We start from the raw sequence: 15,513 nt of genomic DNA, 5'->3' as shown, positions 1-15,513 counted from the left end.
GGTGTTGTTTAGAACCACAGAGGGGCAGACTTTCTGTATAAGGCTGCTTCCCCTAACCCAGGGGAGGCAGGAAGGAGAGCATTGGTGAGGAGGCCCAAGCTGAGGCCAGAGAAGGAGGCCATGAGGGCAATGAGATGGTGTGTGTGTGTTGTGTGTGTGTGTGGGGGTGATAGTGGTGGGCAACACAGCAGGAAGCCTGGTCAGCAGGTGACCCTGCCGGGTATTGTGTTTCCCTGTGATATTTCCCCCCTGTTTCTGTGGTAACCTTCCCGGGGGACCCAGGCCTTCAGACTGCAGGAAGGTGCCCCCAGACAGCCCTTTCCTTAGAAGCCTAAGTGTTAGGAGGAGTCCCCAGATCGGGCCACCTCCCTAGCCCTTTTGGCTTCCAAGAACCGGGACCTGGGAATCTAGGTGAGTAGGCCGAGTGAGCAACGATAGGGGTGGTAGCTGGGTGTAGGTCCTTTTGCATCTCTTGCAGGGGGAGGGCAGGGACGAGGAGGGGCTGCTGGACTTGGGGGAGGGCTCAGAACCTCCCCTCATTCCATCTCTCCACTGTCCTCTTCCAGCAGCCCTCCCTCTACAGGGGGAAGGTGAACAGCCTGCTGCCTGGAGCAAGGGGTGAGGGTGGGGGCGGCAGAGGCGGGAGGGATGTTTTCATCGGCAGAGCATAGCTCCTTTGGTCCTGGATCGGTTCCCAGAGGGGAAAATAAGTTCAGGATAGTGTCTGTGTAGCGCGGGTCAACATGTGACGGGTGTGTGTGCACGCCGGGTGTGTGGTGGGGGTCTGTTTGTGTGCCCCTGGGCTGGGTATGTACATATGGTGGTTCTGTGGCAGTTTGGGATCCATGTGGTGGCTCTCTGTTGGGTGTTTTGGGAGTACACACACGTGTGGTACAGACGTATGTCGTCTGTATAGTTGTGCACCTTTGCAGTTTGTGGCTCTGTGTGGGAATATGGACATGTTTTGGGGGAACGTATACCGGTGTAAGCGCGGCTTTTTAGTAGAAGTCCAGATGTCTGCTGAAAAGCACGATCTCATCCGTGGTCCTCAAATGCAAGTTCCTGAACCATTTGCTTCAGTCACCAGGGAGGATGTGAAAAAAAGTTCCTGAAGCCCCATTCTAGACCAGCCCAGAATCTGCAGGGTTGGGGCCTAGGAATCTGGATTTTAGCATGTGCTTCAGGTGATTCTACTGCAAAGCTGTGTTTGAGGACCACTGATCAGGGCTAACCTTCCCATTTTTTCTTCTGAGGAAGCTGGGACCCGGAAAGGTGTGTGGTTTATCCAAGGACACGGGGCTATGAAGAGGAAGATCTAGGACAAAACTCAAGCCTTTCGAGACCAGTCCAGGACTTATCCCTGCATCCTCTCTGTGCATGTGTGCGCACATCCACGCTTGGCATGATGCAGTGGGCCAGATGGGGCTGATGTGGACGCTAACTGGGGTTTGGCCCCCCCGCCCCTGCTGCCGCCCCGGGTTCTAGGCTTCCTGACCTTTCTCTTTCTGTTACATCCTGCTTTCTCCTCCCTGACGAAATCCTGGAACTGTTGAGCATCTACCATAAAGGTGATGTTGGCAGCCAGGAGGCCCCATTTACTGAGCCAGTCATTCAGCTATTCATCCATTCATCGGGAGGCTTACTCGCCTTGCTGGGTGCCAGATACTGGGCACTGAGATGCAGTAAACACATAGGCCTGAGCGCCTGACCTCAAGGAACTTCCACTTTAGTGGAGGAGACAGACAGTAACAAGTAAGCAAGTAAAGAAATGAGTGTATATATCTAGTTATACACTGTGATAAGCCCTAAGAAGGAAATGAACTGGGTGCAGCAATAGACAATAACAAGGTGGGACGTCCTTAGACAGGGTGGCCCGGAGAGGCCTGAGAAGGTGACATATCAATGTCTTCTCTCACCTCCCCAGACTAGAAGAGGGCCCTCAGAGCTTCTGAGCAATGCTGGGGAACTGCCTGGATCCAGGTGGGGGACCTGGACTGAGCGTTGGCTCAGGGCTGAAGCCTGTTTCCCCGGCGTAGAGGGCAGCAGGGTCTCTGCTCCCCAAGCAGCCCCCAGAGGTTGGCCGAGGGGGAGAGGAGGAGGGGAAGCTGGACAGGGCCGAGATCGAGGCTGCTCCGCTGCTCCGAGGAACAGCCTTTTCCCTCCGTGGGGCAGAGGCCAGGGCCCTCTGTAAGTGTTGGGTGTTGGGAAGGCGGCACCGTCTCCCCAGGAGCTCTCAAGCACCACCCCATTCCTGACAGCAGCCTGCCTTCCTCCGGCCTCGTCCCCTTCCTCCCCATCTCCCCACCTGGGAACTCCCGTGCCAAGTCCCTCCTCTCTGGGTCTAGCCTGGCTGCCTCGGTAGCCGCTGGGATTTATTTGCCTGGCTTAGGAGTCACTGTGGAGGGAGAAGGTCAACACTTAGAGAGGACCAGGCCCCGGAAGGGAGGATAGACCAGAGAGAAGCTCTGGGGTGCAGGCATCAGAGAGGACGGGGCAAGAGAGAGGGCTGAGGCTGGACAATCAGGGGTGCAGACAGGAGAGAAGGCGTGAACGAGTCCTTTGGCCGGGTGCCCCAGAGCCTCTCCTGGGCCCTTGGCATCTGCTCCCTAAGCTGGATGAGACTCTCAGCCCAGGGGGCAGACACCAGCTAGTCCCCCTGCAGGTCCTACCCCACCCCCCTCTCAGGAGGCTAACTTTCACATCCAGGAGCCTCAGACCCTCTCACCTCCACGCTGTTCTGTGGGGGAAGGGAGAAAGTGGGGGTGTTCCCTGGTGGACCTAGGAGCCCTTTCCTTAGAGACCTAGTGTTAGAGGAGCCCCCAAGAAAGAGCAGAGCCCCTTCCCGCCCCTTCCCCCTGCCGCCTCCGTTGGCATTCTACTCTGGGCCTCCTTCAGGCTGCTCAGTGCACAGACCCCGTGGACGCCTTGAGCCTCCCAGGCCTTCCCTCTCAGGCTTAACCCAGGCCCCTCCATAACCCCCACAGCAGGATGGGGAGGGGACTTTTAGTAAGGAGGGCCCAGGGCGAGGCTCGCCATTCCCACCCTGCCACCTCCCCACTTCCTTCTCCTCCCCCCCCTCCCCGCCCCCAGCCTGCAGGGATTAGAAACCCTGGTGGTCAGAGATGTTGGGCCTTCAGGAAGAGCCTCTGCCCTGGGAAGAACCAGGGCTACCCTCTCCCCCCTCAGGAGTACAGCTCAGCTCACTTCAGAGCCCATTCCCAGGAGCCCAGCTCTGGCTCCTGCTGTCACTCCCAGCCCAGGAAGTCCCATTCCTGCCGCCCCCAGCTCCCAGGAAGGCCGGGAGAGGCGGGGCAGGCTGGGAGCCACAGGTTCGGAAAGAGTCTGGGGTGGGGGAATTCGGCAACTGGGCTGTAACCGTCTTGTTTTGCTTGCCCCACAAACCTGCCGGGCATCCGCTGCACCCGTCGGGGCGTTCAGGTTATAGAACTGCTCTCAGAATGACAGGCTGGTGGCACCCGGTTGGGGCAGGGGGTGGGGGTGGGGTGAAGGGGGGAGCCCCAGGCAGGGGGGAGCTGGAGGGTTAAAAATAGCAGCAGCCGGGTTTCGGTTAGCAAATGTGGAGGCGGGGAGCTGGAGGCGGGGCAGGAGGCAGGCAGTGTTTGCCCGCCGCACAGGGCTGTGTTTCCCCTGGGTCCCAGGAGTGAGTCACGGTGGAGACGCTGATGAGGTGCTGGCACAGCACCCCCCTCCCCCACCCCCACCGGACGAGGGGCTGAGTGCAGGCTGCATCTCCATGGTGCGAGGGACGTGCTTCTCTCTTCCAGACCGGCCGGGCCGTCTGGAGAGCGGGATTGTCTGATCTAGGGGCAAGAAGTGTACCACTCTGAGGCCAAAGACCTGGGTTTGATTCCAGATGCTGTGGAACCTTGTGCAAGGCTGTGAAGGCCCCTAAGCCTTCACTTCCTAGTCTTTCAAGTGGGAATTTTCTCAGATGCACACGTAAACACTTGGTGGATTCTAAAGCCCCCCACAGATGTGAATTCTCACCTGGGACCCTCCTGTGCCCATTGCAAAGCCCGGCAGAAGAGCCTTCCAGTAAGGGCGCAGAGGGAGCAATGGGATGACCTTGGCAGAGTCCCTATTTTTCCTGCAAACAGCTAAGTGTAACCTTGGGCAGGCACTTGGCTCTCTGTGCCTCAGTTTCTCCATCTCTGTAATGTGAAGGTTAGTAATGGTTTCGACCTCATGGAGTTGTTATGAAGATTAAGATAAATAATGTTAGTGCCATGCCTGGTATGAAGCCAGTGCACACAGAATATTCATCATTATTATTAATGTTATTGTTCATATTTTTGAAGGTCAGGGATAGGGAATGTTAAAGACATGAAGAACAGAAACTGGGCCCAGCCCCAGTTCACAGAAAAAACCAGGCCAAATTCACTCTTCCAGATTCCTCCACCCATAAGGGCCTGGGTAGCAGGAGTCTGTAGCCAGAAGTCACAGGGTGGACCCCTTCTTCTCTCTTTCACTCCACTGCCCCGAGGCTCCCCCAGTGAGGCAGGGTGCCAGAGGACCCAAGGGTCTCGTCGCCAGCTGGCACTGGGAAGGGTCTGGGATGGGACCGCCCTGATGGCCCTGATGTGGAATACCTTGGCCGCGTCTGCTGGAGTGACCTTTATTTGAGCCCCTCCCTGGCAGCTCTTAAGACGAACATGAAGCAGGGGAGGGATGGGAAGGTCAGTGATGTCAGCAGTGAGTATTCCCAGCACTGTGGCCCTGGAAGAGGCAGGAGGCATTTCTTTCAGGAAATGATCATTATTCAGCCTACAGGCATTCATTAAGTAAGTCCTGACTTGGTGCCCAGCCCTGTGCTGGGCCTTCTGTGTGATTCAGAAGAGGCAGGGGATGCTAAGCTGTAAATAATGCAGAACCTCAGCGATCATAGGGTCCGAGAATACACTGCGTCGAGTCCATGAAAGCCCGCTGTCCTGGTTCTCATGGGAAGCAGAAGTTGAACCTTGACTTTGCTCCCCATTGGCTGTGACATCTGTATACTTGGGTGTGTACCTGTACATATACATTCAGTTTTTTTATTATAGAGGCAGTTCTTGTGCATCACAGGTGGTCAAACAACACAGACAAGCAACAATTTTTAAAATGAAAAACATCCCAGTCCCAGCAGTCAGAGACCACTGCCACAATACCTCTTCACACCTCCCTGTTTCCTGATGTGCCTTTATATGTCATATTTTCTATGAAAATGAGATTATGCTGCATACGCCGGTTTTTCAGTCTGTGATCTCCACCTCCCACTACAGTGAATTTTCATCGCACCAAATTCCCAGTTGGCCAGAAATTGTCCTTCACAGCTGGTCTGTCCAAATCAGTACTCAGGACCATACATCTGGCTATGGAGTTCCCTGAAGGCTGTGTAAAGCACCCTGGCTGGATTTGTGATCTGGAAAAACCCCGGCCGACCAAATCCCAAGGGCAGCCCTGGCCGCAGAAGGGAATCATGTCATTGGGAGAATCGTGGCCCGATAGACCTGTACCATCTTCCCAAAATAACAGGCAAACCCAGGGGGATTCCCGGGCACCACTGGGATGGAGATCTCTGGGTACTCAACTGTCATTATTAACGTGGGATCCCTATGAGTGCCAGCATTCATAGCTTATCACTATTCATGGACTCCTATCCGTGATGCCCCCAGGCCATGGAGCAGGCCAGGGGCTCCACAGTGGCGCCTGCTTTCCCCTGCCCCAGGTCCAATGGTACCGATGGCCTTCCGCCCTGTTCCTAGTCCCCAGGAGTCTGCCCTGAAGGTGGGTGCTCTGTTCCAGCACTGGTGGGTGCCTCCTTGTCTGCTCCCTGCCCACCGCCCTGCCTGTGTATGAGGCCTGAGGGAGAGAGGGAGAGAGAGAAAAAAGAGAGAGCTTTTCCTCCCAAGGGAATTCACTCCCACGTAGCCACTCCACGGGTGACTTCCTCTGGCTATGCAACCTGCCTTTTATACAGCCCTCGACGGCTTCCAGAGCGCCTTCACACAGCGTTTGACCCTGCATGGCAGCCCTGGGAGGTTTGCTTGTTTGGTTGTATCCTGCTGGAGGCTGCTTACAGGAAACAATAAAATAGTAACGTGTACATTTCAAAAAAAAAAAAAACAGGGAAAACACAAGATGAAAAAGGAACTGAAGATACGGTTGGGAGTGCCTCCTGGAAACAAAAGGCATGTGAAGGGCACAGGCAGAGATGATTATCTCTGTTTTTATTTAGTTTTGTTTATATTTTGTTGATGTTTTCTGGGTGGAATACTAGCACGCCGCCCCTGGGAGTCACGCCCAGGCCTTCAGATGCTGCGACCCACTGTGTCCTGTGGCCCCTTGGTGGCAGCCCCTCACCACCTGGGGACGTGGTAGACCTGTGTGCTGGTGTAATGGTTACAAGCTTAGGCCCTAGAGCCCCAGAAACCCACTTAGGCGAGCTGTGTGGCCTCTGCAAGTTTCTTAAAAACGCCACGCCTCAGTTTCTTCCTTTGTGAAAGGAGGTTGCTAAGGGTACCTACCATACAGGGTTTTTGTGAGGACCAAATGAGATAGTACCAGTAAGGTGCTTAGCATGGTGACGAGCACACAGTAAGCATTTGGTACACGGTTGTGGGTCATCACTGGCCTTACTCGTTAATAATTATAATTAGAAAATAAGTAGTGATCTTAATCTTATTAATCTTATAACTTCAACTTCCCCCTGGCAGTCTCTGGAGTGGGCTGAGTGGCCTCCTGGGTGGCATAGCTGGGCGGAGCCAAGGAAGACGCATCTCCTGGCTCATGTGCAGTTGGGCAGAGGCAGAAGGGGGGGGGGCAAGCAGGAGTGGGGGACACACGAGGCCGGATCTGGCCAAGGAAGGCCCAGAAACGGCGGGAACAACAAGGAGGGCAAGGGAAAGCATATGAGACCACGGAGGGAGAAGGAGCGGCTCTGAGAGGCAGCCCCAGGGCGGTGACCGTGCTTCCTGTTGGGGCAAGCGCTGGCCCTTGAGAAAGACTGTCTGGGGCTGGCTGCTAAGAGGGAGCAGCTGGTCTAAGTGGGGCGGCAGGGGCTGGGGGAGGGGACAGACAAAGGCAGAAACTGACAGAACCTCCACTCCTCTCCCCACATTACAGATGGGGCCCCCATCTTGACTGCTCAGGATGTTTTGCTTACGATAGGAAAGATGGTGGTTAGATACCATGGTGAACCTCCTATCTCAGGGATTGGAGCTGCTGGAGCAGGGGAGTGAGGGTAAGTGGGAACTTGGTCTTTGAGGGCTTTCAGGACCTGAGAAACCCTAAGGCAGTCTGACCAGGGGGCTGAGACTCCTGGAACCTGTCAGCTCAGGAATTCCCTAGGTGCTGGGGGCAGGCCTGGCTGTAAGGAGAAGCCTATGGGTGACCGGAAGTGAATGCAGGCCCTCAGAATCCAGCCACTCTGAGCGAATAGCTCCGCCCCCACCTTTGCACCTTTACCCAGGACAGGCAGGGGAGACTGAGTGGTGGTCTGGGAGGCTCCCGAGGTGGGCAGGGCTCAGAGGGGCCCCTGGTTCTCTTTGCCAGAGGACGGCGAGGCTCCCCAGAGAGTGCCTGTCTCGGGACAGCTGCACACAACTTGGATGGCTCAGCTCCCCTGCCTCAGCGTCCAGTGGGTCTCCAGCTAGGAGGAGGCCACAGGGTGGAATAGAGGACCTGGGCCGGGGGGGGGGGGGGGGGGGGGGGGGGGCAAGGAGCCAGGAAGGACGCTTTCCCACCCCCAGGGAGCTCGAGCTGCCGCTGCCATGGTTACGTCTGCTTCCTGTTTGATTCATCTCAAACAGCAGAAGGGGGGGGGGGGTACCGGCTCCCAGCTCGGGCCACCGCTGCGTGGGGCTGTTTACAACAGCCGCATGTGGGATTCCCAGAAAGAGACTCCAAACCGGACATCCTGCGGCTGCAAAATACCCAGGTGTCAAGAGCTAAAAATAGCTGCCCCAGGGCCCCAGGCGAGGGGAAAGGGGCACGCTCACCGCGGGGGTGGAGGGCCGGCCTGTGGCCTCACATCCAGCCTCCTGCGTGGCCCACAGCTGCCGAGCCACAGGTCCTCGATCCCCTTGCGGGGGGGGGGGGGGGGGGGGTGCTGACAGGGGGCCTCTGTCTGGGCAGGCCGTGGCCCAGGCCACTCACCTGTGAGCCGGCCCGCCCCCCCCCCCCCCCCCCCCGCCCCTCTGCCTGCCCAGCAGAGCTTGCTCTGGGACGCTCATAAGAGCCTCAGAGGGAGTTGGGAGCTCCTAGAGAAAGGGTGTAGCCGGCAGTGGAGAGCAGGGAAGATGAAGCCGATGCTCTTCTAAGACCCCAGTCTGTCACCCCTCCTCGTTCCCACATGCAGTCCAAAATCAGTGCTTGGAATCTTTGAAGTCAGCGGTTGCCGTCTATAAGTGGTTCTTCAGGATTGTCTTCACGGGGGCCCCAGAGAGGAAACAGGCTGCTTTTGCTCCCTAACCTCCCACAGGGCTGGGGTGTGTCGCGGGTACTGGTCTCTGTGGCGCTGTGTGATTCTTGTCTTTCCCTGGGCCCAGTAAGTCCCGCATTTGCTCCCTACCTGCCAGGCCTGCGGCCTGCGGGAGCGGAAGTGTTGGGGAGAGCCCTGGAGGGTATTGGTTGACAACACGGATTCTGGAGCCCAATTGCCTGGCTCAAGTCCCAGTGGCGCCACTTCCATGTGATGTGACTTCAGATGAGTTCTTTAATACTGCTGGGCCTCGGTCTACTGTCCTGTGTAATGGGGATAAAAACAGTAACCACCTCATACCTTTTGTTTTGTCTTGTCGTGAGCCTTAGATGAATTAGCAAAGGTAAGGCTTAGAACAACTGTCACACGGTGAAGTGTGTGTTTACAAAAGTTCAGATGGAAGAGAAAAGGAGGGGAGTGTGGTTGGGGGAGGCAGGGTATAGGAGATGGGGCAACGGGGAGAAAATGGACTGTGGTAGAACTAAGAGCAGAGGGTGCCACTGGGACCAGATGCTGAAATGCTTATGCTGGGAGGGAGGCAGCAGGCAAGTTCAGGGACAAATGGTATTAATCATGACCCCTAACCACATGCTAGGTGCTTCACACACAGTGTTGCTAATCTCAGATGGCCACTTCCAAGTAGATGTGATATTCTTTTTTTTTTTAATGTTTATTTATTTTTGAGAGAGAGAGAGCACAAACAGGGGAGGGGCAGAAAGAGAGGGACAGAGGATCTGAAGCAGGCTCCAGGCAGACAGCAGAGCCTGATATGGGACTCAGGACTCTGAGCTCTTGAACTGCAAGATCATGACCTGCCCTGAAGGACGCTTAATGGACTGAGCCACCCAGGTGCCGCCCCCCCCCCCCAAGTAGATATTCTTATTACCGTTACCGATGGGGCGACCAAGGCTTGACAGCTTACCTTGTGTCCCTGGCTCTCCCTGCACGTCACTGAGGGACCAGACTTTGAACCCACGTCCATCTGACCTCAAAGCCAATGTCCTCTGTGCTGTGGACCCTCACGTTCCTCACTTTATGTGGCAGGAGTTTCTAGCCAGCGTGCAGCCCCCTGGGTTCTGGATAAATCTGAGCAGTAAGCAGCTTCATGCCAAGATAATGAGCAATAGAATTAATAATGAACAAAAGAATTTCTGGAAGGTGGGGGAGAGAGAAACTGTTCAAAAGGGTTGACTTTAAGGGAGTTCTGGGGAGTTGGATGACTGAGAATGTTCTTGTCTTTTACCTTTGGAGACTCTGAACATTTTTAGTATCGGCAAGTAGTCTACGTTTTAATTTTTAAAAAACTGTGGGCTGCATTTTAAACTCCTTGAAAGTGAGAACCAGGTTTCATTCATGTTTCCATCTCTTCAACCCCTGGAGCAGTGACTCACATGAAAGTACTTCATGCCTGCATTTGGGATTGACTTCTTGAGTTTCCCCTGCCCTGGTCTGGCCTGGCTGTACCGCTCACCTTCTGGGTGACCGTGACCTAGCCCCTTCCCCTCTCTCTTTCCAACTCTGTGAAGTGAGAGGGTTGGCCTGAATAATCTCCGAAGCCCCATCGGCTCCTAATGTTCTCAGGTTCTGTGACCTGAATGCCTTCGAGAGGCGCTTCTCCTTCGTGCTCAGCCCTCACTCGGTGTCAGAAGGGCCTGGCAACCATGATGTTCTTTCTCATGTTTATTTATTCTTGGATCTTCCTGAAGCCGTTTCACCCCCAGCTTTCATCTTCTCTGCCAGCCCCCATGCAGAGTCTAGCTTTGTCCAGCTTGTGTCAGGGAAACAGAACCAGAACAGTAATGTGGGGTGTGGAGGGAGCCAGCCCTGAACCCAGGACCTGGCCTCCTGCCGCTTCCTGCTTTCCTCTTGCCTCCTGGGGCCCAGGCCTTCCTGCGACTCCTATTCAGCTAGTCGACTCCTAGTCAGCTAGTCGACTCCTATTCAGCTAGTCGGGAGATCTGGAAGGTGGGGACGCCCTCACAAAAGACATCAGAGGCATTGGCAGGGGGCTTCTGGGTGGCAGTGCTCAGGAAGCCCTCTTCCTGACAAAGGGCCTAAAACACCTGGGAGAGCAGGTAAGCAGGCAGGGCTCAGGTTTCCAGCCACCTTGTGCATGCCCTGGGGCACGGTCACATCTGTGGGGCAGGTGAGGCCCAGGCCAACCAGATAGGAGTGGGAGACCAGCTGGCACAGGTGCTCAGGGGACAGAAGAGTGGCCCTGTGTCTGCTCTGGGGGGGGGGTGCAGAGCACCGGGATAGACTGGCATTTGGGGGCCCCTTTGGTCAGGTGATCTGGTTTGGGAACGTAGGCTCGGGTGCTCATTGCCAAGTAACCTGCCTCTTCAGTCTGATGGCAGCTGCTTCCAAAGAAGGGAGAAATGGGGTGGGGAGGGCAGCCAGGATTCCAAAAATCAGAGCTTTCCACCCTGACTGGGAGCTGTGTGGAACAGGGTCCAGGCCTAGGCAGTGTTCTCAGTCCCTTGGGTCCATTCAGTCCTGATTTCATTTGTGTGGCCCCAGATTGGTGGTAACAGCACCCTGAGAGGGGACAAGGAGAAAAAGCATCCCCCAAATCATTGCCAAGCCTGGGCCATAGGATGTACACCTTTTGGTTTTTAATTCAGCCGTTTGCTGGGTGCTCTTAGATGCCATTCCTGTCTCTGGGACACGGGAGAGCTGCTCCACAGGTCTTATCTCTGTTGCTTTGGGCTCTTCTGCACTCATCGGCCGTCAGCACAGAACCAGGGAGTTGGGGGAGAAGCGGAATTTTTTCCAGGAATTGCTTTTGGAAGCAGCCGCTGTTGGCAACACACGCACACACATGCGTGCATGCTCCCTGCTTTTCTGAACAGAGTTTATATCATAGATCATCATCACAAAACATCCCTTTTGGGCCCGGTAACAAACACTACAGAGTTCAGGGCCATTAGTTTTTCTCCTATCCAGAGAGTGCATGGTGTCCCGAATCCACGGTTACCAGGGGAGCAAGGCTTGGCCCTGCTCCCAAGCGTGATTGCCACTGACCAGCCCTCAGGCAGGGACTGAGAGGAGGTAGGAGAGAATTCCCACTGGGAAGGGCTGGAGGCACAGGACTCTAAGCCAGGCACAGCCTGTGGGAACACACCCAGGAGCCCAGTTTAGAAACCTCTCTTGGGGAATCAGGTCCTGCAGAAGAAAAGAAGAGGTCCTAAGAGAGCCTAGGGTGGGGGTTACCATGTTCTGGGGATGGGCTGCTTCCTCCCACACCAGTGTTCCTTGGGGCTCACAAACCTTGAGAAATACCCATGCCACGTCCTAGGCAGGGGGCCGGGGAAGCCATTGCTGTTGAGTCACTCATTCCTACCAGAGCCTGTCATGCGCCCAGCAAGGTGTTAGGTGCAGACTGGCGTGGCTTCCAAATGGCAGCGTGGAGACCGTGATTCGTAGACTCAGTTGAGGTAGTGGACACAGAGTGGGTGCTCTGGGAAGGGAGCAGGAGAGAGGTCAGGGTGAATTTTGTGAGGAGGCCCATCGACTTGTGCTATGCAGACTTTGGGTAGGTGGACTGGCCATTCCCTACCACCTGGAGCATGGGACACTAGGGTTTGAGGGCAGTGATGGGAGGCTCCCTGTGCCTAGAGTTCTCCCTTCCCCCAGCGGTGCCTGCCTACAGGGAGTTCTCCTTTTTTCAGCCTCTGGAAGAGGAACTATGACTGCCCCTTAAACACAGACCCAAAAGAGCAGCACCCACCAGTTGCTATTCAGAAAATATCCCTTCTGCCCTGCACCTGGCCTGAGGAGGTCTTCTGTGTGTCCGTCAGGTGTGGCCTTCCGGTCTCCTAGACTCCTGTCCCCTCGGCCCTGAGCTGGGATAGCAGAAAGGAAAGGTGTCCGTCTTGGACAGGGGACCTCGGATCTGAACTCTGTCTTTGCCTACCCCAGTGGGCCTCTGGGCTCCTCAGGGCCTCCTGCCACGGAGCTTCATGGGTTCTGAATGGGACAGGGGGGCTCTGGGCTGGGCTTATGAATCTGGGAGAGGTGACTATTCCCAAAAGAAAAGACTTCTGTTTCAGAAGTCCAAAAAGAAAAAACTGAGAGCTTCTTTTTTCTGGGGGAACAGAGGCTGCAAGACACAGGACAGGGCCTATGCGTTCCAGACGCCCCAGTTCACAGCTCCCACCATTTCTGACTTGATCTTCAGGCCATGACCCCGTCCGTCCCCGACTGTGGAAGCCTCCCCATTTCTACCTGCTCCCATCTGCTCCCACCTGGGAGGCCTCTGAGCAGCCCCCAGCTACCCTTCTCTGGGCCAGCTTCTCCCCATCTCCCACCTGCCAGCCTCAGCAGCCGTGCCCTCCCACCTCTGGCCACCTCCCCTTCTAGTCCTCTTTCCCTCAGGGTTGTGGGAGCCTGGGCCCTAGGAGGAAGGTGTCTGAGCACATCCAGGAGGGCTGAGGGCACTGTTGGGGGAACTCGGGCCTCCTTGGGCCTGCTGTGGACCCGGCTCCAGCAGGCTGAGATGTTTGAGTCACTGGGTGAGTTGAATGAGGAAGGGAGGGCTGGCGAGTGCTCTCATTCTGCACAGGGAAGTCGAGGAAAGGAATGGGATGGGGTCCTTGCTTTTTGGTTAGATCCTGGTGCAGATGCCAGTTTGGGAGCGCCCAAGCTGGAGTGGGACCTCCTGTAGTGGCAGGGAGCCTGCATGGCCTGGCCCGCTCATCCCTTTCCCACCCCTCCCCTGCAGCCCCTTCATGCCCTCTCTCTTCTCTCTACAGATGGGACCCAGGTGAGCCCGGGTGCCCACTGCCCCAGTCCCCCTGGCACAGGTAAGAGTCAGGCCCGAGGGAGCCCGTGGTGGGGAGTGAGGATGGAAGGGACACAAGAAGGGAGAGGAGCTGAAGGGGAGGGAAGCAGGGTAGCTGGCTGATGGGCCAGCGGGTTGGGAGGTTGGGGTTCTGAGGGTGGGGGTGAAGTTGGCGTAGGGGTGGGGTGAGGAGTGGGATAAGAGAGGCAGCCTCGGACCTAGGCTGGTCCCATTGCTAGGAAGCAAAACAGGAAAAGGAAAGGCACGATGCTCTTCTTGTCCTTGCTGGCTGCAGTGAAACAGGAAGGCAAGTAGGAAGCTACTGTTTATCCTCAGACCCCTGCCTCACATGAGGCTCCGGGCGAGGCGCCGCATTCTTGTTTGTTGGCTTCGGTCCTCACACGGGCCCTGCAAAATGGAAAGGTGCCTCCTGCTGCTCAGGCAGGAGGGGAGGGTCCCCTCTCCTTGGTTCTCTCACCTCTCCTTGCCTCTGCCGCTCCCTGTCCCCTGTGCCGGGACTTCCGCTGCGCTCCCGTCTAGGCACGCCCGTGGGGCTGGGGCTGGAGGGGCTGAGGGCTGTCTTCCCCTTAGTCTCAGCCAGCGTCCGCAGAGGGCCTACTGGGTGCCTGACACCTAATGGTTACAGATGGTGGGGACAAATGGAGTCCGGGGATCCTCTGCGCCTCAGTCCTGGTTGTCCGAAAGATTACAGGCAGGTTGGGGAGAGTGGACACGCCAATAAAAAGGGAAGTGATAGGAGAATGTAGTATGTGACCGGTGCCACGCAAGGGACAACTGATTGAGTTCATCCCTTCATTCAAGAAACAAATTCACCACCTGTTGTCACTTAGTCCTCCTAGATATGGAGATATGGAATTTTTTTTAATGTTTATTTAGTTTTGAGAGAGGGAGAGAGAGAGAGGCAGAGTGCAAGTAGGGGAGGAGCAGAGAGAGGGAGGGAGACACGGAATCCGAAGCAGGCTCCAGGCTCTGAGCTGGCAGCACAGAGCCCGACATAGGGCTCAAACTCACAAATGGCAAGATCGTGACCTGAGCCAAAGTTGGACAGTCAACCGGCAGCCACCCCAGCACCCCTAGACAGGTGATTTCTTTAAAAAAACACAGAAATCGGAAAAAGAAACAGAAACATTGATGAGCCCCATCTCTGTGCCAGGGTAACTTCCTAGGTGTTTTAGGGGGACGGACACAGAGATTTATTCATCGATTCAGCCGGTATTTATTGGGTTCCTGTCCTGTGCTGAGTACCGTTCTAGGCGCTGGGATAGTGAGAAGGAAACAAAACCAAGTTCCTGCCCTTGGAGTTTACCTCAGACGGTACCTGCCCACACTGTGCTTATAGGGCACAGAACTTCCAACGTGATTGGAGTCCAGAGGAGGGAGGGACACGGGGCACTGGGCTGAGTCCCGGGAAGAGGGAGGATTCCAGCCGGACTTGGAAGAAAGGGTAGGATTTGGAAAAGTAGAATGTGAGGGGTGAGGACAGTACCACCAGGGGGTCGTTGGGAGCAAAAGCTCAGAGGACAAAAGGTACGTGGGCTTGTAGCAGGACAGGAGCTGATGGCTGAGACGAAGGCTTGTGTTGGGACGTAGGAGACCACGAGAAGCCAGCTTAGCACCAGACTGTGGAGACCCCCATGTGCTAAGTGACCTTCACAGGTGTTCTCAGGGTTGCTGGCAGAGCCCCTCCCACATTCTCAGCTCAGAGTCAATCTGCTCAGCGTAAAGGATGGGCCCTCGCAGTCTGTGTGAGGCTGAAGCGGCCAGCACCTCGTCCTGTGGCCTGCCTCAGGTTCCCTGAGGTCCCTCTTGCATCATCAGGGGAGTCAGCCCAGGAAGCCAGGACACCAGATGTGGGAGGACTGAGACCCTTCCTGGCAGGAGGGTGTTAGCATCAGAGGCCTAGACTCCATCAGACTGAGAATCTGGGTTCCCTGGGTGGATGCATGAACAAGGGGTGGGGACACGGAAGCCATGCATTGCCTGCTGCAGGGCACATCTGGGTACACAGCCGTCCCCTCCGGTCTCTTAATATCCGGAGAGTCGCGGTGGGCACCTCCCTGCTTGTCTCCATCTCCCCCGGTCAGGGCATGTTAGAGCAGGTGCCCCTTAGCAACCTACCGCGAGCCCTTCTTCCTTCGTCCACTGAGAAACTTCCATGAGGGCTGGTGACTTCCTGAAAGTCCATGGGAAAAAAGAGCTAGAGCAGTGGCCTGGGTGGGACCAGAAGCCA

General features: G+C 56.0%; 1 protein-coding gene across 14 annotated transcripts in view; it reads left to right on the top strand.

Moving 5' to 3' along the window:
- HDAC7 (histone deacetylase 7) overlaps positions 1 to 15,513 on the top strand; it is a 36,485-nt gene that overhangs the window by 3,280 nt on the left and 17,692 nt on the right. For 8 of the 14 annotated variants that reach the window (XM_043563723.1, XM_043563729.1, XM_043563734.1 and 5 more), the window contains exon 2: positions 13,234 to 13,284. The exons of 4 other annotated variants lie outside the window; for them this stretch is intronic. In XM_043563723.1, coding sequence (XP_043419658.1) covers positions 13,234 to 13,284 — 51 coding nt within the window. Of the gene's footprint in view, positions 1 to 7,122; positions 7,241 to 13,233; positions 13,285 to 15,513 lie in introns of those variants that run through there. 2 more of the 14 variants (XM_043563724.1, XM_043563731.1) reach the window with 2 other exon arrangements.

Source organism: Prionailurus bengalensis, chromosome B4, assembly GCF_016509475.1.
Source record: "Prionailurus bengalensis isolate Pbe53 chromosome B4, Fcat_Pben_1.1_paternal_pri, whole genome shotgun sequence".
Lineage (NCBI taxonomy): Eukaryota > Metazoa > Chordata > Mammalia > Carnivora > Felidae > Prionailurus > Prionailurus bengalensis.
This window is presented reverse-complemented; position numbering and strand designations above follow the sequence as displayed.